Source organism: Pseudophryne corroboree, chromosome 6 (genome assembly GCF_028390025.1).
Source record: "Pseudophryne corroboree isolate aPseCor3 chromosome 6, aPseCor3.hap2, whole genome shotgun sequence".
Lineage (NCBI taxonomy): Eukaryota > Metazoa > Chordata > Amphibia > Anura > Myobatrachidae > Pseudophryne > Pseudophryne corroboree.
In genome coordinates, this window is record NC_086449.1 from 319900393 (window position 1) to 319928228 (window position 27836).

At 43.1% G+C, this 27836-nt stretch overlaps 1 protein-coding gene across 3 annotated transcripts in view; it reads right to left on the reverse strand.

Annotated features, from left to right (window-relative positions):
- Positions 1-722: 722 nt before the first annotated feature.
- Positions 723-27836, reverse strand: part of SORD (sorbitol dehydrogenase) — a 70742-nt gene continuing 43628 nt past the window's right edge. For all 3 annotated transcript variants that reach the window (XM_063926282.1, XM_063926281.1, XM_063926283.1), the window contains exons 6-10: positions 27344-27462; positions 20405-20470; positions 10073-10248; positions 1398-1519; positions 723-1311 (exon numbers count right to left, since the gene is read on the reverse strand). In XM_063926282.1, the coding sequence (XP_063782352.1) occupies positions 1146-1311; positions 1398-1519; positions 10073-10248; positions 20405-20470; positions 27344-27462 (649 nt within the window). In that variant the 3' untranslated portion in view covers positions 723-1145. The remainder of the gene's footprint in view (positions 1312-1397; positions 1520-10072; positions 10249-20404; positions 20471-27343; positions 27463-27836) is intronic.

Below are 27836 nucleotides of genomic sequence, written 5' to 3' on the forward strand. Positions count from 1 at the left end.
GGAAAAACATTGGGTCCGAAAAACGGCCGGTTTTCTGACTTTTTTCCGATGTTTCACCAATTTTTTTTTTACAGACCTGTAAAACAAAACCCCTTCTCCCGAAAACACAGAGGTTCAGTGAAACCTGTGTATTTTCGTGTGAAACAGCCCCGTTTTCAGACGAAAACGGGGCTGTTTCTGGCTTTGCCTGCCGGAGGCAGGTGAAACAAAATCCCTGATAAGCCAGCGCGTGCTGCATTTTATCGGGGCTAATTTGCTAGCTCCCGGCAGGACAATTAGCCCTGGTAAATTACCGGGGCTAATTGGATATCCCCCTATAAAGGAAGGGAAGGCTTTATTGCACTCCCTAAGTTTAAACAAAATGGGTGCTACTGTACCTTGCTGAAACTTGTAGTGCTACACAGAAAAAAACTAAATGCAGGTGCACTCTCTAAGCAATAAGAAAACTGATCATCTAAATAATTATAATAAACTCTTCAATTTAACATGGAGTAAAATGTCGGAATTATTATGAAAAATTTTATGTCCACCTCATGTTTCATTCATTTCCTTCATGGCAATTATATTAAATGCTGCTGATTGTTAGTCAATAATGTTGCCATTTTACACACATATATATATATATATATATATATATATATAATGTAAAAGGTGGGTGCTGAAGGACAGTTTATGTTACAGAAAGATTAATGATTCTATTAAGAATAATAATGCAAATAGAGTTATTTTGCAAACAGTAAGTTTAATATAAGAATACTTGTTAAACAAAATGAATAAATGCAGATTGTAGTGAGAGAAATAAGGACATTGGAAGCAATGCACATTTCAATAAGGATTTAAAGACAATTATGGAGATCATTAAACAAAATAGAACAGGCCAGCCATTACTATATGCATTTTAGAACATACCAGCCTCTTACATTAGTGTATACATAATTAGAATGTAAAACTATTTTGATTTATTGTCTTATAATTCCATTAAGATAAAAGTAGAAAACTGCATGCGGCATGTATTCAGATATACAGTAGAAAGGACACATTTTATTGGTATTATTTTGCAAGTTTGTCCTAAATTTCCAGAACAAAATTGACAAGGGTAATGAAAAATAATAAACAGTCATTCTATATTATTATAACCTTTTGTTCTATGGGTTCTGATCATTCTGGTCACATTTCAGCATCACTTTTACTCCCTCACCCCTTTTTGTGGTTTCAAATGCTTCTAGAGCTTTTTCTAATGGAAACCGATGAGTAACCAAAGGAGCCACGTTCACTCTCTTAGAAGCCAGCATGGAGATAGCCATTGGCCATCTGCAATAAACAAGAGATTCCTCATGAAGAGCAAACTAAATATATATTGCCTCTAAATATTTAAAGATGTGTTAGATAGTACTTACGTATTGCAATATCGGAATATGCCCCTGATATCAACCTCTCGCACAGCTGCGTTTACAATTGGCACATTGACCAGAGCAGGACCCAAACCAACAAGTATTAAAGTCCCACCAGAGCGCGTTGCCTGTGTAGAAATATCATAATAAGTGTTGACATATGAAGCAGTATATAGAGGAGACATTATGTCTACGGGATGTAGTCAGGATCCTGGCGGTCGGGATCCCAGTGTTCAGAATACCGACGCCAGGATCCCGAATGCCGGTAGCGCTGCCACAGCTATTCCCACTCCTGGGTGTCCACGACACCCATGGAGTGGAAATAGAACCTGCAGCGTGGCGAGCAAAGCGAGCCCACAAGGGGCATCATTGCGCTCGCCTCCCTACTGGCATTCTGGCGGTCGGGATCCCGGCGTCGGTATTCTGACCGCCGGGATCCCGTACCCAACCCATGTCTACCATGCCAATTGGAGATACTTGTCTATAAATCCACATGCACTACAATGTATTTTACTCTGGAAACAATGTTGCAATGACGAGGAGAAACCTGCAGTTTTTGCATACATCAATCTTAGAAAAATATTTTTTTTATTCACCTGCAGATAACTTACATTTACTGGTTTGTGCATGTATTACAAGTTGTACTAAATTTGTTGCTTTATCTTTTTGTCTGTTTTTGTGCTTTTCAGTCACATTATTATATGACAGTCTCTTCTAATTGATGCCTTTGATTACAATATAAAGGTGATCTCTGGATAACGTGTTATCCAGTGGCCAGAGCACAGCATGGATGTTGTATGTGAGACAGCAGGAATAAACCCTGACTTATGATAGAAAGACATAGCTTAAAAGCATAAGATGGAAACCGAAACGATAAAGTGATTTAATTAGCAAAAGTTGCAATTGTGCATGTACAAACAATTACATTAAAATTGTCCAAAGGTTAGATAAACCCTTTAACTTGCTAATATTTTTTCTAGGAATGTCCCCCAAAATGATTTGTTTTTTCATTATCAAATGATGCGTATAAATGGGCCAAATTCAAATGTGGTTGTTTTTGATTCTGCAGTTACTATCTTCTGCCGAAAACAATTGTGATTATATGCTAATATGGGCAGAACTTAACCTGAGCATAGGGACGCCCACTGCCATCACATAATTTCTGTCTGATGGCATATAATTGCTAATACACCGGTACCATCATCGCAAATCGTGTCATGTTGCAGCGTCTGAGTGCCTCTGTAGACGCACAGGCTGAGCTGCTCTCCTGGGATGCAAAGGGTTCTCCAGTAACAAGTAAGATTGCAACTGCTAATTTATGCACGCCCAGAAAACGCCATCTGAACGGCCGTGACACTCCTGCGTTTCCCTGACCACTCCCCATTACCACCTCCAAACACTGTCTTCCTGTCACTAATTCCTCGGTGCGACCGGCATCACAATTCACTCACTATAAGTGCGCACTGCGGCTCTGATGCATGCACAGTAAGAAAACATTGGCCTATTTACATAAAATAGCAGCTCTGTGACCACATCTGAATCAGGCTTAATATGCAGGTTTGTTATAAAAATTATGCTGCATTGGGTTTAAATAGCTATTGTTTGCATAATTTGATGATGATAAAAAAAATAATTTTTAAAAACAATTGTTTTATACAGTAAAATAAAATGAGTTTCCTGTGTTAACTACAGTATATAGTGGTTAAAAGCTGAAATCTATTTTATAGAAAACCATTGTCATCTGCAGGATTGTGTTTGTCAATTACTTTAAAACATGGGCACAGTATTAATAAATCAGTCCCAGACCAGTGGCTGAAAGATGACTTTCTTCACTTTGAACTATAGAAGGGTGGAAATGATGAGGGCAAATGTCCATACCTCTCTTGTCCTACTAGTGCTATAGAGAGGTGTAGTACAGTAGTGCTTGTCTCACTGCCTTAAGGGCCCCATACACTAGAACGATTATGCCCGATTTTATCCGATTTCGACCTTTCGGGCCGATAAATCGGATGAAAAGTGGCAAATTGGATGTGTTTTACATCCAATCTGATCCGATGCACGGTCCCGTGATCATCGAATCGGAGCCCATAGGTCGTTAGTGCTGCACTTGTGATATGTCGGATCCCGCAGGCATGGCTGGGATCGTATACGATACATCATATCCAAAATACCGCATACGATGTATTGGATGCGATCCTGCCGCCCAGGAAGCTGCCGGGTGGTTCAAGGGAAATCGCATCCGACTTTAGCCTCAGAAATGACGCTGTAGTGTATGGGGCCCTTTAGTGTACTCTTTATGTTTCTCCTCCCACAGTACTGTACATTGGGTTCCAAACAAATATCCAGCCCTCTGCCACTGTGGTCAAGAGCACTTTTCACTGCCTACTGGTGCTAAATTTGGCTGAGGAAAAACTGATCATACATTTTCCTTATCTCTATCGGGGTAATATAGGGTTATCAGGCTGTTATTAAATCAGGTACTCAGGACTATGCAGACAACTGTTTAACAAGTCGTTTTGTCAACTTATTGTTATGCAGTTTATAATTTAAATGTCAAAAATATCTGTTTGTTTGCCCCCTCCCATAATCTCTTTAAAGCAACTTTTTTCTTACCATTTTTTTTTTTTTTATTTGCACGTGATTAGAGCACTGGAAAGATAGGTGGCTACTTCCTTTTGGCAGTTCCTGCAACAATAACTGCAGAGATGTTTGTGTAAAATGTGCTCTCGTTATATGGACTTCTACATAAGAATAATTAGTTTTATTCTGCCAAGATGAAAAGCCCACACCATGTGGGCTTAAATATATTATGGTAATAAAATGATAAAGCCATGGTAATATAATGATGGAATCTTATAAAACTCTGTACACCATCTACCAATAAATTCTCCATCTGTTTGTGAGGTGTCTTGTGTAAAAGATGCTGAAGCCAAGAAAGCAATCCATGACGTATCCAGGGCTGTTCCACCAGTCAGCTCACAACATTCAGTGGTACTATACGAGTATATTTGCTAAAGGTTGATTTTCATCTATTTTAAAATCGATCTACACTAAATGTATATTGAGTGTCAGGGGCTATAACACATATACACTTACATATGATTTTTTAATATTATTTTTAAATGTTACTTCATTTGTGTTTTAGCCCCAGAAACACAACATTGATTTTTAGCTTTAGTTTGTCATCGATTTCAAAAAATAAAAGATGAAAAACTGACCTTTAATAAATATACCCATTAAGTTTTCCTTGGCTAATGAAGCTTTGTGGGAAGCAGCAGGGAAAGTAGTTCATGTTAATATATACAGACAGTGGCGTAAGTTCGTCACAGTCGCCCGGAGGCAAGATAAATATTGGTGCCCCCCTATTTCCTATATTAAGATAAATGTATGTCTGTATGTATGTATGTATGTATGTATGTATGTATGTATGTATGCATGTGTGTGTGTGTGTGTATATATGTATGTGTGTGTGTGTGTGTGTGTGTGTGTGTGTGTGTGTGTGTGTGTGTGTGTGTGTGTGTGTGTGTGTGTGTGTGTGTATGGAGTGTTCTGAAAAAATGTATATACTGTATTTATACATTTAATTGTCTTTTATTTTAAATGACACATTTCTTAGCAGTCATACCCAGGATTAGAACCTATGACCTGTTACACTAACAGCAGACACTTTACTGGTGGAGATATTTGCTCCTGTACAAGAAGCATGAGAATTCTAACTATATGAAGTTACGTGTAATTGTCAGAGAAGTATCTTCATATAGTTAAAATTCTCATATTTCTAATACAGGAGCAAATAGCTCCATCAGTAAGGTGTCTGCTTCCAGTGTAATAGGTTGTGGTTTCTAATCCTGGGTGTGATACTTGTAAAATGTGTATCTACAGTATAATAAAAATGGTGTGATTTGTAAGGTGCAGGGACCAGTGAGGAAGTCGGCCACTGAAAAGACAGCGACAGCTATCAATTAACTTAATTCAGTGGTGTCACAGAATGGGAGGAGAGGTGCCCCCCTTCAGAGCAGGAGCCCGGCGGCAGATGACTCCGTTGCCTCCCAGAGTTCTGCCTCTGTATACAGATATAAAGATGATTCACATTCTGTTCTTCAAAATAAATAGAAACACTGGCACACATCATATGCCCAAATATATGCCTATTTATAAAATGAAAATTTGGAAAAATATGACATTGGTAACAGTGTACTCAACATGCAAACTTTTAGGGGTTCTTAAAATCATCCTTTAACCACTTACCTGGAAAGATCCCATGGGAGGTGACCAAAGCCAGCTGGACTTTCGCCGACACGGTCACATCCCATGCGACTGTGCTTTCTGTGGACATTCCTCGGCTGTCAATGAGGAAATACATTCTGCATGTTTCCTCCTCCTGTTGTGGCTCAATGGCAGTGATATAGCAGTCAGTGACATCACTGTCAAATCGAGGTCCTAATTTAGATCTGATCGCAGCAGCAAATTTGTTAGCTAATGGGCAAACCCATATGCACTGCAGGGGGGGGGGTGCAGATATAACATGTGCAGAGAGAGTTAGATTTGGGTGGGGATTATTTAAACTGAAATCTAAATTGCAGTGTAAAAATAAAGCAGCCAGTATTTACCTTGCACAGAAACAAAATCACCCACCCGAATCTAACTCTCTCTGCACATGTTATATTTGCCCCCTGCAGTGCACATGGGGGGTAATTCCAAGTTGATCGCAGCAGGAAATTTTTTAGCAGTTGGGCAAAACCATGTGCACTGCAGGGGAGGTAGATATAACATGTGCAGAGAGAGTTAGATTTGGGTGTGGTGAGTTCAATCTGCAATCTAAATTGCAGTGTAAAAATAAAGCAGCCAGTATTTACCCTGCACAGAAACAAAATAACCCACCCAAATCTAACTCTCTCTGCACATGTTATATCTGCCTCCCCTGCAGTGCACATGGTTTTGCCCAACTGCTAAAAAATTTCCTGCTGCGATCAACTTGGAATTACCCCCATGGTTTTGCCCAACTGCTAACAAATTAGCTGCTGCGATCAGATCTGAATTGGGCCCCAAGTACTAATACGCTGATCTCTAAAGGCCCATACACACTGGGCGATTTTGAGCTGAAAGCAGATCACTTTTGGTGTGCGGCAGCCGTTCATCTGCTGGTATCACCCCCACTGACATCACTGGGCTGGGGGGAAAATAGCTCAGTGTGTATGCATTGAGCGATTTTCAGCCCAGCAATGTCAGCGATCATCCCAGTGTGTATTATTATTATTACCAGTTATTTATATATCGCACACATATTCCGCAGTGCTGTACAGAGAATATTTTGCCCATTCACATCAGTCCCTGCCACAGTGGAGCTTACAATCTATATTCCCTACCACATGTACACGCACACACATTCAAGCTAGTGTTAATTTTGTTGGGAGCCAATTAACCTACCAGTATATTTTTGGATTGTGGGAGGAAACCGGAATACCCGGAGGAAACCCACGCCAGTACGGGGAGAATATACAAACTCCGCACAGTTAGGGCCATGGTGGGAATCGAACCCATGACCTCAGTGCTGTGAGGCAGTAATGCTAACCATTACACCATCCGTACTGCCCCAAGGTGTATGTACCTTAAGAGTGCAGAGACCAACTGAAGCAGGGAGGACTGATGATCAGTCTCTCCCCTTAACTACGCTCTACATGATCAATGATGGGGGACACACAGGACGGTGAGGTTACTAGCATAGTGGGCCTATGGACAAAGGTGTGTGTGTGTATGTGGGCTGGGTAAGCGACACTGGGGATTTATTACCAATAGGGGGGTGGGTGGTAATGCCGTTGAGGGTCTATTTTCACAAAAGGCTATATTCACACTGGTGGGCAAGACATATAGTTACAATGCTGCCTACAGACACTTGCGGGGGAAGGGAAGGGGGGTGAGACACTGACTAGACATACATATTTTTAAATATTTAATATATCTTTAAAAACATGTTCTAAAGTTACTTAAATAAAATTTGCCGTTAACTTGTTAAAATCTTATTATAACCCATGCTAGCTGTACAAAGTGCAATTAACAGCGTCACTGCTTTTCACCCTAGTAAAATTGATGAGTGCAACACTTCCTTTTACGGTCTTTTGCTGATGTCTGTCACCTAGAAAATTCTTGAAACAGTCTGCACTAAATAAAAACACTCCAGCATTCCATATAAATATTTTATCACACTTTTGAAAAACAAATAAGGGCACTCATAAATAGCTGCTGATTTATACAAATATATAACTAATTTATTATATGAAAAGTAACAGTACATTATATAAAAATATCACACAACATCCTTATCACGCAGGACCTCTCACACAACATCTTTATCACGCAGGACCTCTCACACAACATCCTTATCACGCAGGACCTCTTACACAACATCCTTATAATGCAGGACCTATCATACAACATCTTTATCACGCAGGACCTCTCACACAACATCCTTATCACGCAGTACCTCTCACACAACATCTTTATCACGCAGGACCTCTCACACAGCATCCTTATCATGCAGGACCTATCATACAACATCTTTATCACGCAGGACCTCTCACGCAACATCCTTATCACGCAGGACCTCTCACACAACAACTTTATCACGCAGGACCTCTCACACAACATCCTTATCACGCAGGACCTCTCACACAACATCTTTATCACGGAGGACCTCTCACACAACATCTTTATCATGCAGGACCTCTCACACAACATCCTTATCACGCAGGACCTCTCACACAACATCCTTATCACGCAGGACCTCTCGCGCAACATCTTTATCACGCAGGACCTCTCATACAACATCCTTATCATGCAGGACCTCTCATACAAGATCTTCATCACGCAGGACCTCTCACACAACAACTTTATCACGCAGGACCTCTCACACAACATCCTTATCACGCAGGACCTCTCACACAACATCTTTATCACGGAGGACCTCTCACACAACATCTTTATCACGCAGGGCCTCTTACGCAACATCTTTATCATGCAGGACCTCTCACACAACATCCTTATCACGCAGGACCTCTCACACAACATCTTTATCACGCAGGACCTCTCACACAACATCCTTATCATGCAGGACCTCTCATACAAGATCTTTATCACGCAGGACCTCTCACACAACAACTTTATCACGCAGGACCTCTCACACAACATCCTTATCACGCAGGACCTCTCACACAACATCTTTATCACGGAGGACCTCTCACACAACATCTTTATCACGCAGGGCCTCTTACGCAACATCTTTATCACGCAGGACCTCTCACACAACATCCTTATCATGCAGGAATTCTCACAAAACATCTTTATCACACAGGACCTCTCACACAACATCTTTATCACGCAGGACCTCTCACACAACATCCTTATCACGCAGGACCTCTCACACAACATCTTTATCAAGCAGGACCTCTCACACAACATCTTTATCACGCAGGACCTCTCACACAACATCCTTATCACGCAGGACCTCTCACACAACATCTTTATCAAGCAGGACCTCTCACACAACATCTTTATCACGCAGGACCTCTCATGTAACATTTTTATCATGCAGGACCTCTCATACAACATCCTTATCACGCAGGACCTCTCAAGACCATTGAAGAGTGTTTAAAGTAATGTTCTGTAGCCACAGATAATAAAAGATATAAAATACTGATCCCACTGTGATTTAATATATATTACCAAGGAGCATAATATATATATATATATATATATATACACACACACACACACACACACATCAGAAATAGCTTACTGAGCAATTAGCCACAGTAAGTAGCAAGGCAAGAAGTTGGAGGACTAGGAGATTGTGATATAGAAATCATTCAGTACACCCTGGTGGAAGGTGGCATCTTCCACACAGTAAGATACAGTGAAAAAAAAACATTATGCCCTATGCTCCACTAAATCCCTCCTGCTGTTACTTTTAATATATTAAATTGTTTATGTATTTTTTGTCAAACCAGCAGCTATTAATGAGTGCCCTGATTATTTGTTTTTCTCTGTTTCATTATATACAGGTTTCCAGACCCATATTGTAAGGGCAGGTGTATCATCTGTATAGTTGATTTACTGTTTTAAATCTATTATTCTATATTAACTACTAATAGCGCCCACATTGCATTGTTTAGTTGCACACTTTTGCCATTGGTCGAGCAGAGCTTTTCTTCCTCTACTGTCTGTCTGTCTGTTTTTACCCAGTTTTGTTCTATTACTGTTGTTCCAATTGTAAAGCGCAACAAAATATGCTTGCTATATAGGAAAGTTAATTAATAAATAAAGGTGTGTCTTTTCAATAGTTTGTTGCTATCTTTCTAAAAATATTACACAAAGAATATTGTACTGTGATATTTCTTCTGTAAAATTCCAGCAGTATGACAAACATCATGTATTAGTCAAGAATCCAGTTAAACAATTGACTAAATTGCTATTTGACGTGTTTTCTATGTAAACTGTACAATTCCTCCTCAAGCAATAGCTAACATAATCTTGTTCAGTTTATCAATCTGGCAAACAGTGGCATTAATTGTGTCACACAAAAGATATGTGTGCGTGCACTGCTGGTGTTACCAAGAAAACATCATAAAGTGATGTCGTGTATCACCACACATTCTTGGGGAAGTACTCGTACACAGTCTACTTACATAGATTCCTGTCTGAATACAGGATTCTGCTCCAGTGCACTCAATAGTGATCTCAGGCATACACCCTAACAGGTCTTCAACTTTCCGTGCCGTCTGCTCTGGGGACTCTTTGGTGACTTGGAAAATAAAATCTGCTCCAACTTGTTTTGCTTTTTCTAGTCGTGAGGAAGACAAATCTGGAAGAAGATCCAATAGTCAGTGTACTGAGTGCCAATGTATGGAGAAGTCACTAACATAAACCTACAAATCTAAATGTTCCCTTAAACTATGAGCACTGTAGATACAATGGGTCTTATGCAGTATATATTATTATAATTTGCACAGCAAATCATGCATGAAATCGTTCTTTGCATTCCCAAAAAGCAAACATACACCTGCATACCTACCTGTGCGTGACTCAGGCAATTGATGCCTGCCTACTGTACTCCTGAAAAGGTGGGATGTGGAGATAAAGGGCATTCCTAAATAGGGGGGCATATGTAATAGGGTCCGAGTTTGCCGGTGCGTGCGGAGGTGTGGGATGCCGGACGATCTCGGATGTTATTTTTAAAAGCGGCAATCGTTTACAAGGCATGGTTTTGCCTTGTGAATGATCGCGGCTTTAAAAAAACTAAAAACTTAGATTGTCTGGCATCCTGCACCTCTAGCAAACTCAGACCCTATTACATATGCCCCAGGTAGATTACAGGAAGGGTAATTTACGTAACTGCAGCTGTATTATGTACAGGTGCAAATGCACTGATGATGACGACGATGGTCAGCAGCACGAGCGGGCCAATAGTGAAAGCTGAAAGTGATTGCACCACTGACGCTTTTAAGCGTTTTCTGTATTGCTTGGACATATATTGTGTTTCCATTTGTGTGTGTTTTAGACTATTATTTTATGTTTTTGTACACAAGATGGAGAGCTGTTTCTGCTGTATTAGAGTTTTTTTGTTTTTTTAGAATCATTGATGCTTAATAGCAGATTTCACAAGCGAGACCAATAAAACATAAAAAACATTGGCATAAGTGTATGTGATGTATACCTGGCATATTTGTAGCCAATGCAGAACTGTACTTATCTCCAATTACGTATGGCTCATCATAAATATGCTATTTCTGAAATCAATTTTTCATCAACCCTGATAAAGGAATATTCTGTAATTGACAAATATACAAAAAATATCTCATACCCTGAAACGTATGAATGTCTCTGTAAGCTATTTTATGCAAAGCAGCTGGCATTTTAGATTTGGAGTGATTTGAATATGTGCACATTATCAACCTGATTCAGGTCCTGATGGAACTGCGGTGCATGCCGCAAAGTACTGATGTTAGTGATATTGCTGCTGCTTCCATGCAAGCAGCAGAGATAGCACCTCCGTCCACATCTGAATCAGGACCCCATGTGTGAGTCTAACCGGGTTCAATATGAAATGCCGGTTTACAGGATCCCGGTGGTCATAATACTGATGCTGCGATCCTGATGAGTGAAAAGCCTACAGGGGTGAGTGTGGGCTCTCTCCGTTACCCCTAACCCTCTTATCCCTGCTGCCTAACCCTAACCTTCCCCCTTAGTGCCAAACCCTAAACACTCCACACAGGTGCCTAAACCAAACACCCCATCCCTGCTGCATAAACCTCATCCTTCCTTCCCCACAGCCTTACCCTAACCACCTCCCCCCGGGAGTGACTAACCCTAAACCTAATCTAACCCCTGCAGTCTAAGCCTAACCCTTCACCTGGCACCTAAACCTAACCCCCCACCCCCCCCGATGCTAAACCTAACCCACCAGCTTTACTTATGGTCAGGATGCCAACTGTCGGGACTCTGGCGTCGTCTCCTGGTACTTTCAGAGTTCCGTGTGGGGATTCTAAAGGGTGTCAGGATTCCGGTGTTGGTATTTCAACTGCCGGGATCCTGACAGCCGGCACCTTCACCGTATCCCAGTCCAACCTATGTGTAGAGAGTTGATGAGGCAGAAGTGTCGAACCTCATTGTGTTAATATAATGCATGGTTATGTCAAGCACTCAAAATTCTAAACTTGGAGGTGTGACGCTAATATAGTGTATGTGGTTGGCAGGTACGGAGTGGAATCCGCATAGGAAATTTATCTTTTTACCCCAGCATGTGTAAGGGAACATGCAGGGATTGGAGGTAAGGTATAAAATGTAGATAACCAATGCATAAATGAAAACAGGCTTTCCGACATCACAATACTATTTTTCTTTCATGTCTTAAATATATATATATATTATATATATATATATATATATATATACATACACATATAATATAATAATTTTTTTTTTTTTTTTTTTTTAATAATATGGTTGGCGCTGCTCCCTAGAGTTTAAGGCAAACTGCTGGCATTTGTTAGAGGCACCCTTTATGCATGAAATGGCTAATTTTTTTATTAAAACTTTTATTATTAGGAATAAAATACATTTCTTAACATTATAAATGAATAACCTTGTAGTTAAAGTATTTTTTAGGTTTTATTATAATATAAGTTTATTACAATTTTATTACTATTACTGAATTATCATTATTATTAGAATTTTATTATTACTATTTAATTATTATGTTTTATTATCATTGTCGCCACAAATTTCCAAAGTGCCATTCAAAGTAAAGCTGCATAAAAAGGTGAATTAATTATATATATACTGTATACACACACACACACACACACACACACACGTACACCCCCCCCCCCCCCTCATATATCCCACAAATGGGCCAAACGTACATATTAGTTGCAGCAGCTTGCGACCCATTCATGGGAGCATACGCACCCACGCAGACATGCAACCGGCTAGCGGCATAGATGAGCACTGACCATCTGTAAATAAATAAATGCATATGTAGGCATGGCATAGCTCTTGGCTAAAGCTGGGTAGACACCTAGCCAACTTGTTCGCTGACCCGCCAACAGAGCTGTCAGTTAGGTAAGCATACACACTTACCAATCGGTACTCGCCATATCGGGCCAGATATCACAACTGGACAGGCATTTCAATTTGCCCACCCAGCTATGATGTCAGTCCCTGCAGCCAGTGTGTGAGTGGTTGGTGGGTCATCCATACACACATCCATACATATCGGCATCGTCTGTGCTGCAGGGCCAACACAATATGTCTGTTAATTATGTAATTCACAGTAATTTTAAGTGTACATACCCGCCAATGACCTACAGATATATTGCCAGTTCGATAGAGCAGGAATATATCTATCAGTGTGTACCCATTTTAAGGTAGAGAGTCTAATTGGAGGGATGTAACAAGAGGATGGAGGGCCCTGCTTGTGAGAACTTACATTCTAAGAGTGGGAGTAGTAAGGGCAAAAGATGTAGGAGGAAAAGAACTGATCATGCAGGTAAGCTAGAGTGAATATGTGAATTTGAGGCAGCATATGAACCATTTACCGAAAGACTGGATCTGTGGCTATGTTTGCCACAAACACTGCTCAGAACCTGCAACCATGACAATCTGCAAATTCTGCAACAGGGTGCCTCATGCTGTATAATCAAGCAAAAACAACAACCTAGCATTCTCAGTCTCAAGGTGTGTTCCCAGCACCGTACTCTAATACACTTACATTATTATTAAAACTGTAGTTGTTTTAATTGTAGTGTTAAACTGCGTTGCAGAAAGTTAACGCATTAAAAACTGATCAGGAATTTATTACTGGATTAACATATATATATATATATATATATATATACACACACATATATATATATATATATATATATACACATATATATATATATATGCACACACACAAGCATTTGCCTTAGCTTACCTTGGGTGGATGTCTGTTATTGCTCAGCTTAACTAATTGTACGAAGACAGTAGTGCCATCTAATATTGTGATGTATATTGTACACATTGATCACAAAATTTCTTTGCAAACAGTGGACCCAATTCAGTAAGGATTGCAAAGTCTGCTTATTAGCATAATTTGCAATCCTTTTGCTCGCATGCTGGGGGCCGCACATCGCAGGACAAAGCAGCCCAGCATGCTAATCACCGCCCCCCCTGCGAAGAAAGTAAGGAAGCCTCCTGCTGGTGGCCCTCTTGCGACGGCAAGAGGTTCACCACCATCTTTGCAATCAGAGCCGCCCCGATCACGCCCACGGCCCCCGTACGCGCCACCACACCATGTTTCCCAGACGACCCCCCCCCCCGCGCTACCCTTTGTCACCGCCTGTGAAATGGAGCATTGCTGCCCCGCAAACGCCTCTGCCTGATTGACAATTGCAATTTTTGATTCAGGGATTAACACAAATAGATGCTTGGGGCTACTAACACACGAGCAAGCCACGCAAAGCTGCACAAAGGAGAAGAAGCTGGTCCTGTGTATACAATGTTAAAGCAGACTCTACACAGGGTGGAGGCAGCCATGTTTTGTACTGAACCAATATTGAATCAATTCATTTGCTAGTAACTGGGACAAAAGACATGAAGTGCCTCATGCCTTTGTGATATGACTGCTTCCAGTGAGACGACAAGCAGTATTCTGCATAGTCAGTTCATCTCCCAATATATTTCCACTCTGTGAAAGGGATCCACTTGAAAAAAAAAAGAACAATGCAAAGCCTATTTCAGATTCATCATATAAACTGTAAATCTTCAACATCAGTACTATGCACAAATAATAAAAATCCAAAACAACAAAGGTGCATTGAGTCATAAACATTTATGGAGGTCAACTTAACTCCTAGCATGTTAAGAGGCAATTTTGCGTCACACTAACAGACAGAATGAAAGTAAATATTATAAAAATGTTTTAACATTCAGTATAATTTGCATAGACACTAAACTACCTTATATCCTCAACCCATCAGTGAATGCATTTTATGTTAAAATCAAGATAGCAAAAAACGAGATTTATGGTAAGAACTTACCGTTGTTAAATCTTTTTCTGCAAGGTACACTGGGCTCCACAAGGATTAACATCGGGGTGTAGAGTAGGATCTTGATCCGAGGCACCAACAGGCTCAAAGCTTTGACTGTTCCCAAGATGCACAGCGCCGCCTCCTCTATAACCCCGCCTCCGTGCACAGGAGCTCAGTTTCGTTAACCAGCCCAGTGCAGTAGCAGGTACCAGAGATGACAATTGCTCGTAGCCAATTACACCACACATTTACCACAGGAGAGGGTGTCAGCGGCTATGCCATACCAACCCAAAGAAGCTAAGTGTGTCAGGGTGGGTGCCTTGTGGAGCCCAGTGTACCTCGCAGAAAGAGATTTAACAACGGTAAGTTCTTACCATAAATCTCATTTTCTGCTGCGGGGTACACTGGGCTCCACAAGGATTAACATCGGGGATGTCCTAAAGCAGTTCCTTATGGGAGGGGACGCACTGTAGCAGGCACAAGAACCCGGCGTCCAAAGGAAGCATTCTGCGAGGCGGAAGTATCGAAGGCATAGAACCTAATGAACGTGTTCCCAGAGGACCACGTAGCCACCTTGCACAATTGTTCAAGGGTCGCACCATGGTGGGCCGCCCAAGAAGGTCCAACCGACTGAGTAGAATTGGCTTTGATGGTAGCAGGAACCAGACGACCAGCCTGTACATAAGCATGTGCAATCACCATTCTAATCCATCTGGCCAGTGTCTGCTTGGAAGCAGGCCAGCCACGTTTGTGAAAACCAAACAGCATGAAAAGAGAATCGGATTTCCTAATGGAGGACGTTCTCTTCACATAGATACGGAGAGCCCGTACTACATCCGAAGACCGCTCTTTGGTAGACAACTCAGGAGAATTAAAGGCCGGAACCACAATCTCCTGGTTAAGTTGGAAGGAAGACACCACCTTGGGTAAATAACCTGGCCGCGTTCTAAGAACCGCCCGGTCACGGTGAAAAATCAAAAATGGGGAGACTTACAGGATAAGGCACCCAAGTTTGAGACCCTTCTAGCTGAAGCAATGGCCAGCAAAAACAGTACCTTAAGGGAAAGCCACTTAAGGTCAGCAGAGGCAAGAGGTTCAAACGGAGACTCTTGCAAGGCCTCCAAAACCACCGACAGATCCCAAGGGTCCACAGGTGGCACATAAGGAGGCTGAATCCGCAACACGCCCTGAGTGAATGTAGGGACATCAGGTAGGGCAGCAATCTTTCTCTGAAACCAAACCGACAAGGCAGAGATGTGAACCTTGAGGGAGGCCAGATGCAGGCCTAAGTCCAGGCCCTGTTGTAGAAAGGCCAATAGTTTGGCAGTACTAAACTTGAAAACGTCATGATTGTGAGACGCATACCAAGTAAAGTAAGCATTCCAGATCCTATGGTAGATCCGAGCAGAAGCCGGCTTACGGGCCTTCAACATAGTTTGAACGTCCGCCTCAGAAAAACCCTTGGCCCTCAGGACGAAAGCTTCAAGAGCCATGCCATCAAAGCCAGTCGGGCCAAATCCTGGTAAACACAAGGGCCCTGAACGAGGAGGTCTGGTTGTTGTAGAATTAGAAGGGGTTGATCCAAAGAGAGGCCCTGTAGATCGGAGAACCTGGGCACGCCTGGGCCACGCTGGAGCGACCAGAAGTAGGTTTCCTCCTTCTTGCTTGAACTTCCGTATTACTCTGGGCAGGAGTGACACCGGAGGGAACACATATACGCCAGCTAAAAGTTCCATGGAATTGCCAGAGCGTCCACGAACGCTGCTTGAGGATCCCTTGTCCTTGCTCCGAAGACCGGAACCTTGTGATTGTGTCGAGACGCCATCAGATCCACATCTGGAAGGCCCCACGTGTCCACGAGAAGTTGAAACACCTCTGGATGGAGGCTCCACTCTCCGGCGTGTACGTCCTGACAACTGTGATAGTCCGCTTCCCAGTTCAGAACGCCCAGAATGAACACTGCTGATATGGCCGGCAGATGGCGTTCTGTCCATTGAAGAATCCGTGATACTTCGCTCATTGCCATGCGGCTTTGAGTGCCGCATTGATGATTGATGTATGCCACGTGTACTGGAACAGGTCTGCTCTATATCAGATGCTGGGCCATTGTCAACGCATTGAACACTGCCCGCAAGTCCAGAATGTTTGTTGGGAGTAGAGACTCCTCCTCAGTCCACCGACCCTGGAGAGAGTGTTGTTCCAACACCGCACCCCAACCTCTCAGACTGGCATCCGTCGTCAGCAGGACCCAGTTGGATATCCAGAAGGGACGGCCCCTGCTCCTATAATATGGGCAGCACCAAACCCCCCCCCCCCCTTGATTGCCTGCTTACTGCATGGCACCAGCTTACAAACTGAGCTCCTGTGCACGGAGGCGGGGTTATAGAGGAGGCGGCGCTGTGCATTTTGGAATCAGTCAAAGCTTTCAGCCTGTTGGTGCCTCGGATCAAGATCCGCACATATATGCACATATATGGTATTTGTGCTTTATTGAAGTTTTTACACTTTAACTGTTTATCTCAAGTCATACGTTCATTTGCAAAAAACAATAATTTTTTTACTGAAGGACTTTCCCCCACCTATCCCTTCCCAGGAACCGGTATCATGAAAATACCAAGAGGTCTGCTGTTTAACTGGATGAAAGGTCAGGCTGAGAAAACAAAATGTTATCAAATGCTGGAGTTAATGATTTCCAATATATGAAACAATGGCACATATCAGAAAACATAAATTGGTAATGAAGAAAAACAACCTTTATCAAATAATCAAATTAGCACTATCTGAAAATGCCAACATTGAATTATCTTAAAGAATAGACTAAATATAATTTTTTTACCTATTCAATCCATTGCATAGCAACTGGCAAAAACGGTTTCTGAGGTAAAACAATATCAATTTCATTTTCCAATGAGTTTAAATGACTTAGCTTATCATTTGTTCAGCCCTGATAACTGAGAAATGATTGCGGCGTTATTATGTACATACACTGTACCTGTCCAATAGTCAGCCAGACAGGAGTGAAAAGGGTGACATCGCTGCACTGATAGCTATGCATGATTCATGGTGACTGAACTCTCTTAGTGATTAATTCCCATTCCAGCTTTCCCTACCACCTCGGAACTGACAAGTACAGTAGAATGCATATCATGCTGAAATATATTATCCCATTTATGCAGACTGCCTGCAAGCTTGTATGGTGCATTGTATCACATGCATTATGGGAAATTAAATTATGGACTACTTTGCCAGCAACTGCTAAAAGACAGCCCCATTCCCGCGGTAATTAGGAACTATGAATTCAACGGTTTGGGGCTGATATGCCGAAGGTCGGGATACCGGTGACCAGAATACCGACTGCGGCATGCTGATGTTTAGAATCACGATAGGGGTCGGGTAAATATGTTAAACCCCCACCCTAACCCTCCCAAAAGCCTAAACCTATCCCTTCCCTCTCCCCCCGCAGTCTAGCCCTAACCCTACATGGAGGTGCCTAAACCTAGTCCCACCTTCCCTCAGCCTAAACCTAACCTCTCTACCCCGCAGTCTAACCCTAACCCACCCTGGGAATGCCTAAACCTACCCTCCCCCGCCCCTGCAACCTAAACTTAAATCACCCCCCTGCCCGCAGCCTAACCCTAACCCTCCACCAGCACCCTAAACCTAACTTCCCCTCCACGCGACTTACCTCTCCGGTGGCCCAGCACACAAATGTTCAGTATCCCAGCGGTAGGTATTGCGTCGCTAGGATTGCGATCCTAATCCGGATGCCAGCGTTGGCATTCTGAGCAGTGCCCGGATCCAGGCATCTGTATTTAGAGTGCTGGGATCCCGTCTGCCAGGATCCTAACTGGTTCCAGAATTAGAAGAACTAGAAGATTTGCAGAATGCAAATTTTAAAATGAATGGAGGATATTAGGGTCATATCTCACTCTACTGGTTTACATCATACAGTAGTTGCCTCCAGTTATTAATACATAAGTCCTGATGAATGAGCAATAAATAGGGGTAAGTGGCAAACTGAACTGGTAACATTTGAACATTTTTTTAATGGCATATTGCATCAAAGAACAGATTTTAGAATGTGTTGAAGCTGGTCATGGTATTTTTATTGGCAAAGTTTGATTTGCAAGCATATATAGTACCCCTGGTACTGTCATTGCAAATAAGGTTCACCCTTCACATTCACACAATGGAGATCCCTTGGATACATTTGATGCCCTTAAACTGTGATGTACCATAATTAATTCTTCTACGGTTACTTACTTTGCAAATACAGCATGTCGTCTTAACATGCTTAAAAAAAATTACAAAAACTATAACAAGTTATATAAAAATTAATGAGGACCATTTATGCATTTAGTATCTGATTATGCACACTGTATGATCTGAAACCCCAAACAATAATTAAAAATACAGGGTGATTCAAAAGTCGCAGTACACCCTTTTGTTTCAAAAACGGTGCAGGAAATGCGAAAACTAAATTCTCCAGTAAGGTATGGGTGAGATGGGCTATCTTTTAGGGTATGTACCGAACATGGGCACCATCTTGAAATCAGAATTTGCTTAAAAGTTTATTGCTGCAAACAGATTTGAAATAGCAGTTATGGTTCAAACGTTACAACACTTTTTTATTGCAAGTAACTGAAGATGGCTTTGACAAAAGAGGAGAGAATTGAGGTCATTTTGATGTCTGGAAAATGAAGTTTCCATGTCATAGCTGCAGATTTTAACAACCGTCACCCAGAAAGGGGTGTAGTACGGCTGACCGGCGGTCTCCTGACCGCCGGTCAGCTTACCGACGCCGGGATCCCGGCGGGGAGGGGCGAGTGCAGCAAGCCCCTTGCGGGCTCGCTGCGCTCGCCACGCTGCGGGCTCGGTGGCGACCTGCGGTCGCCACGGGTTCTATTCCCACTCTATGGGTGTCGTGGACACCCACGAGTGGAAATAGTCCCTGTTGGCCGGCATGCCGACCATCGGGACAGTGACCCGTCGGGTTGGTGGAGGAGGTCATGTGACTGTCGGTCAGCTGACCGGCGGTCACATAAGTACCACCCCCCAGAAAGACCAGGAGCACTCTTTGGACGACCACTCCGTGAATTGTCAGCCACAGTCCCAGTTTCTCGGAATTTTGCAATTAGGCACCTGACAGTGTTATGTGAAATTGGAGGTCTTTCTGGGTTTTATTTCTTTTTCTAACTTCACACTTGACTGGTGGGAATTGGCAATTTGCCTACAAGTCAGCAAGCATGTATATGCAAAATTATCATTCCTGGGGCATATAAACATCAGAATAAAAATACATTATAGCACTCATCATGACTAGTAACTATTGTGTGACATTACTGATCATCCGTCCCTTTCGGCTGTTCTGGGTTTGTCGGAGACGGAACAGACCATAGCCAATTATTATATAAATACAAGTGCATAAACACAGAATTTTCTTACCACTTATTACTACTTGTGAAGCTCCCATCATCTTTGCCACAATTAGAGAAACCAGGCCAATAGGTCCTAACAAATAAATGTTAGAAACAAATTAAAATAAAACACAAAATTTGGATTATAAATGATTTAGATGAGGTCTAGAGTATGATGTGACAAAGCAAAGTACACTATATGGAAACATTACTATAAAAAAAAAAAAAAAAAAAAACATTTCATAGAGGCCTTCTTTTGAATTAAAGAAGTACCTGTAAGGGAAACAATTTCTTTAAAAGCTAGTACTCGGCAAACCCCACTGAGTAGTACATGTTTGTAAGGCAAGTCTAAGCATTGTACAATTGACACTAATAGTCAGGGGCGGATTGGGAACAAAAAGCAGCCCTGGAAAAATTTGTACTAGTGGCCCCACACGGGCAGCACCAGAGGTGTAAGGTCTAGCCATGGGCCATGGCAGCAGCACCCTCCCCCCAAGACTTTCCAGATAGTGGGCATGTCCAGCATCAAGGGGGAAGTTAAAAATACATAAAATTAAATATTATGAGCACATTATATGATGCACCTTCAGAATTTAGGAAACTATATAATTCTTTAGAAATATATATTTTCTTGCTGATTACACCAACTGTATCCCAATCACTATTCACTCAATCTTATATGTCCTCCTGGCAAAGTAATTTTCATATATGCAAATTATTTAGCATCTTATTCACTATGTCTATAAAAAGGACCACATGTCCTCAAACTAAACAGGCCCCACAGGTGCGTCGGCCCACCGGGAATCTTCCCTGTGAACCCTATGGCCAATCCGCCTCTGCTAATAGTTGATATATAATTTCCCACATTCCAATCATATTAATAAGAAAAAGAATAATACATGCAAATAGAGCACAACCATGAGAAATATCTGTGCAAAATGTCTTATGCCTAAGAGGTTTAATAAAAAAAAATAGGATTTTAATTACCACCGGTAAATCCTTTTCTCATAGTCCGTAGAGGATGCTGAGGTCCATTTAGTACCATGGGGTATAGACTGGTCCTTTGGGAGCTACTAGCACTTTAAGAGTTTAATACTGTGGGCTGGCCCCTCCCTCTATGCCCCTCCTACCAGACTCAGTCTAGAAACTATGCCCGAGGAGACGCACATACTTCGAGAGAAGGAAACACACAGATAGTGGTGAGATTCATACCAGCTCACACATAACAAAAAGAAAAGCCAAGCTAACCAACTTGGAACAATTCAGCAACGGCTGAAACAACAACACTGAACCAAGTAACAATGCAGGAATACGAAGTACTGGGCGGGCATCCTCTACGGACTACAAGAAAAGGATTTACCGGTAGGTAATTCAAATCCTATTTTCTCTTACGTCCTAGAGAATGCTGGGGTCCATTTAGTACCATGGGGATGTACCAAAGCTCCCAGTATGGGAGGGAGAGTGCTGAAGTTCCTGCAGAACAGAATTACCAAACTTTAGGTCCTCAGAGGCCAAAGTATCGAACTTGTAGAACTTGGCAAACGTGTTCGACACAGACCAAGTAGCTGCTCGGCAAAGCTGTAAAGCCGAGACACCCCAGGCAGCCGCCCAGGAAGAACCCACTTTACGAGTAGAGTGGGCCTTAACAGATTTTAGACACAGCAAGCCTGCTGTCGAATAAGCATGCTGGATAGTAAACCAGATCCAGCGAGAAATCGTCTGCTTAGAAGCTGGACACCCAACCTTGTTGGGATCATAAAGGACAAACAAAGGGTCCGACTTCCTGTGACGAGAAGTTCTCTTCACATATATCTTCAAAGCCCTCACAACATCCAAGAACTTTGAGGTAATTGAGGAGTTAGTAGCCACTGGCACCACAATAGGTTGGTTGATATGAAAAGCTGACACAACCTTCGGAAGACGCGTTCTGAGCTCAGCTCTATCTTCATGGAAAATCAAAGTAGGAGCTCTTGCTTGAAAATGCCCCCAATTCTGACACATGTCTAGCAGATGCCAATGCCAACAGTGTGACCACCTTCCAAGTAAGAAACTTGACGTCCACCTCCTTCAAAGGTTCGAACCAATATGATTGCAGGAACTGCAGCACCACATTAAGATCCCAAGGTGCCGTAGGAGGCACAAAGGGTGGTTGGATGTGCAGAACCCCTTTCAAGAATGTCTGAATCTCAGGGGGTCAGCCAATTGTTTCTGGAAGAAAATGGACAAGGCCGAAATCTGGACCTTTATGGAGCCCAAGCGTAGACCTGCTTGCAGAAAGAGGAGAAACCGTCCCAGTTGAAACTCCACCATTGGAAACTTCTTGGATTCACACCAAGACACATACTTTTTCCAAATCCGATGGTAATGTTTAGACGTAACCCCCTTCCTAGCTTATATCAGCGTAGGAATTACCTTTTTTGGAATACCCTTCCGAGCTAAGATCTGGTGCTCAACCTCCATGCCGTCAAACGTAGCCGCAGTAAGTCTTGATAGGCGAACGGCCCCTGCTACAGAAGGTCCTCGTGAAGAGGAAGAGGCCTTGGATCCCCCAGGAGTAATTCCAGAAGATCCACGTACCAAGCCCTCCATGGTCAGTCAGGAGCAATGAGGACCGCCTGAACTCTTGTTCTTTTTATTAGTTTGATAATCCTTGGGATGAGTGGAGGGAACACATACATTGACTGGAACACCCACGGAGTTACCAGTGCATCCACTGCCACTGCCTGTGGGTCTCTCGACCTGGAACAGTACCTCCGAAGCTTCTTGTTGAGGTGAGAGGCCATCATGTCTACCTGAGGTACACCCCATCGGCTTGTCACCTCTGCAAACACCTCCGGGTGGAGGCCCCATTCTCCTGGATGGAGATCGTGTCTGCTGAGGAAGTCCGCTTCCCAGTTGTCCACTCCCAGAATGAAGATTGCTGATAGTGCCACCACGTGCTTTTCTGCTCAGAGGAGGATTCTTGTTACCTCTGACATTGCCGCTCTGCTCTTCGTTCCACCCTGTCGGTTTATGTAGGACACTGCCGTTACATTGTCCAACTGAACCTGAATGGCCTGATCTTGCAGAAGGTGTGCCGCTTGTAGAAGGTGGTTGTATATGGCCCTTAGTTCCAGAATGTTTATCGGAAGGATGGATTCCAGACACCTAGTGCCAGCTCTATTGTTTTTCTTGGATTCCAGACTTGACCACTTTCCTTGGAAGTTTTCCCCTTGGGTGACCGCTCCCCAACCTCTGAGACTTGCATCTGTGGTTAGAAAAATCCAATTCTGAATCCCGAACCTGCGGCCCTCAAGTAGGTGAGAAGTTTGCAGCCACCAGAGGAGTGAAATTCTGTCTTTCGGTGACAGGCGTATCCACTGGTGCATGTTAAGATGTGATCCAGACCATTAGTTTGGGAGATCCAGTTGGAAGGACCTCGCATGGAATCTTCTGTACTGAAGAGCCTTGTAGGAGGCTGACATCTTCCCCAGAAGGCGAATGCACTAATGAACCGATACCTGGGCTGGCTTCAGGACATCCCGTACCATTGATTGGATCACCAACGCTTTCTCTACCGGTATAAAACACCCTCTGCACTTCCGTGTCGAGTATCATCCCCAGGAAGGGCAGTCTCCTTGTCAGCTCCAAATGTGACTTTGGAAGGTTCAGGATCCACCAATGATCCTAGAGTAGTCGAGTTGAGAGAGCAATACTCTGCAACAACCTCTCCCTGGAAGATGCTTTTATCAGCAGATCGTCCAGATATAGAATTATGTTCACACCTTGCCTGCAGATGAGTAGCATCATCTCTGCAATGACCTTGGTGAACACTCTCGGTGCTGTGGAGAGGCCAAAAGGCAGTGCCTGGAACTGATAGTGACAATCCAGCAGCGCAAATCTGAGATAAGCATGGTGAGGCGGCCAGATCGGAATGTGAAGGTATGCATCCTTGATATCCAGGGATACCAGGAATTCCCCCTCCTCCAGACCTGAGATCACCGCTCTCAGAGACTCCATATTGAATTTGAACTCCCTCAAGTAGGGGTTCAATGACTTTAGGTTTAATATCGGCCTTACCGAACCGTCTGGTTTCGGTAGCACAAACAGGTTTGAGTAATAACCCTTGTGTTTTAGGTGAGTTGGAACTGGAACAATAACAATTGTTTGGACCAATTTTTGAATGGCTTCCTGCAGGATGGATAGCACTTTCCGTCAGTGAAACTGGTAAGCCTGATTTGAAGAATCTGTGAGTTGGGAGTTCCTGAAACTCAAGTCTATAGCCCTGGGTAACAATGTCTGTCACTCAGGGGTCTAGGCATGACGACGCCCAGATGTGACTGAAATCTTTTAGTCTTGCTCCCACCTGCCCGATCTCCAGGCTGGGAGGTCCACCGTCATGCTGAAGATTTTGAGGAAGCAGAACCTGGTTTCCGTTCCTGAGAAACTGTTGGTGCAGGTTTTCTGGATTTTCCCCGACCACCCCTAAAGAAGGTGGAAAGGGATTTGGATTTTTTAAATTTTGCGGTCCGAAAGGACTGCAGTGTAGGATAAGATTTCCTAGCCGATGGTGCTGCTGAGGGAAGAAAAATGTATTTACCTGCAGTTGCCGTGGAGATCCACGCATCCAATGCGTCCCCAAACAGAGCCTGACCTGTAAAGGGTAGGTTCTCCATATTTTTCTTGGATTCTGCATCTGCAGTCCATTGGCGTAGCCAGAGTCCTCTGCGTGCCGAGACCGTCATGGAAGTAGCCCATGCATTCAGCACGCCAAGATACTTCATGGCCTCCACCATGAAGCCAGCAGAATCCTGTATGTGACGTAAAAACAAGTCAATGTCACTCCTATCCATAGTATCTAAGTCCTCCAGGAATGTGCCTGACCACTTTACTATGGCTTTAGAAATCCACACACAAGCAATAGTGGGCCTTAAAGCCACGCCTGTAGCAGTGTATAGTGATGTAAGCGTAGTCTCAATCTTGCGGTCAGCCGGCTCTTTTAAGGCGGTTGAACCAGGGACAGGTAAAACCACCTTTTTAGACAACCTAGATACAGAAACGTCTACTATAGGTGGGTTTTCCTCACTTCTTTCTATCCTCCTCAGGGAATGGGAAAGCAATGAGAATTCTTTTAGGGATCTGGAATTTTTTCTTTGGGTTTTTCCTGGATTTTTCAAATAAAGAGTTTAACTCCTTAGAAGCAGGGAAGGTAAGCGAGGATTTCCTATTTTCTGTAAAATAAGATTCCTCTACTTGTTCAGGTACCTTCTCAGAAACATGTAAAACATCCCTAATTGATTCAATCATTAGCTGCACCCCTTTAGCAAGGAATGCATCACCCCCCTGCATATCCCCATCACCGTCCCCTGTATCAGAGCCGGTATCAGTGTCAACTTACATTAACTGGGCAAGTGTACATTTTTTCGGATCTGTAGGTGGGGTATTGGAGGAAGTAGTGGGAGCTGAATACTTCAAACCCTCTACAGATTCTCAAAAACTGCATCTCTTTCTCATTATGTGACATCCTTGATGAAATCTGGGATATCATTCCCCTTAAAGAATCCACCCATGGGGGTTCGAATTCAGAAGGCTAGGAATGCACATTGCAGTCCTGAGTACATGGAATAGACTCCTCAGGAGAAGATACACACTCTGCAGCACATGACACAGAGCCTTAGACATGGTAATGTGGATATATACACTTACACACACATACAGAAAAATGTCAGACAGTTTCCCCCAGAGTACCTTCAGAAAGTCACAGAGTATAAGGAGCCAGCCACACAGCGCCCTGTGGGCAGTAATTATGATAAAAGCCCGGCACCGACTAACTAACCTTAATAGGTTAATTAGTACTAACTGCACTCTGCCCTGTCTATAACACCCTGGTACCACAGAGAATAACTGGAGTTATATAGGGGTCAGCGCTCCCTGTCAGCATCCTGCTTCAGTGATCTGCAGGGAGAAAATGGAGTTGGTGAGTGCTGGATCCGCTCTGAGGAGAAGCCCCGCCCCCTGTAATGGCACGCGGCTTCCCGCACAATTACATTATACTGGTCTGAGGTCTTTGATGCGAACAGCGGTATTAGCCCCTGTTAGATGTATTACTAGTCTTAGGGTGATCGCGCTGGCCCAGGACGCCCCTTAGCAGTGTCTACATATGCATGTTGCTGAGCCTTCATGGAGCGCAGCCTGTCAGAGCTGTGCTCCCAACCCTTGTGCCGCCATTCCCGCCGGCGACCCGCTAACCGGGCCGCCGGCACTGTACTCACCACTCTTCTTTCTTCTGGCTCTGTTAGGGGGTGACGGCCGTGCTGCAGGAGCAAGCAGTCGCCTCGTGGGCTTGCGATCAGCACCCTCAGGAGCTCAGTGTCCTGTCAGCGAAGATAGAGAACCATTAACTTCAAGGCTTCAAGAGTTGTTTCCTATTCCACCCCAAAGTCCCACGAAGCACGGAGGCTGTTGCCAGCAGCCTTCCTGTAAATTAACTAACTCTAGAAAACAATAAAACTAAGAAAACTGCTAGGAGCTCCCCTAGCTGTGACCGGCTCCTCCGGCACATTTTCTAAACTTAGTCTGGTAAAAGGGGCATAGAGGGAGGGGCCAGCCTACACTATTAAACTCTTAAAGTGCCAGTGTCTCCCAAAGGACCCGTCTATACCCCATAGTACTAGATGGACCCCAGCATCCTCTAGGACGTAAGAGAAATGTATATTTAAAGCAAAAACAAACAATCTATAAAACTGTATGATAATGGGCCCATATCAAGGAAGTATTTGGGCAAGTCCCCATTACCTACAGTATACCTGGGTTGAGTAATTGGTAATATCAGACATGTTGGACAATCTCAATTCGCAGAGTCTGGGATTTTTTAATATGCTGGATTTTAACAAACCCACCCCCATGCAATCATCAGAGTCCACGGATCGGATCAGCGTCAGGGAAGTGCCCCTTATATGTACGGCTTGCATTAGATCTTTCTCCATACCTGCTCCGCAGATAAACACTCTGCTTCCAAGTGTAACCCCAGCTCTTCTACAGGCATGGATCCCCACAGAGAGAGGTTCTATCAGAGCTCCTTCCTCAAACGTTACATTGTCAGGAAGCCTGTAACAGATAAAACAATTTTTCAACACCTATAACTTCCATCTCATACATGGAACTAGGAAATAATGTGTGTGGTGGTCGGGTCCATTCTCTGTACGTACATAAGAATCATTAGCTGTAAGTAGGTGTTTCTTTATACAGAATATATTTTTGTGTCTCCCAGATGCCTAAACAAATAGTATTCTTATAGCTCATTTGATGATATGAAGCTTTTTCATGTGATGTCTCCAAGTTACTAGCAAAAATGTGACTTCCAAGGATCAGTAGAGAAGTATGTTTTCCTTAGTATAACCAACACTATGGTAGACGACGTATGCTGCTTGTTTCCATATTTGTTATACTGTAAGTGTCAGCGGGTTCATTTTGCTAATTAC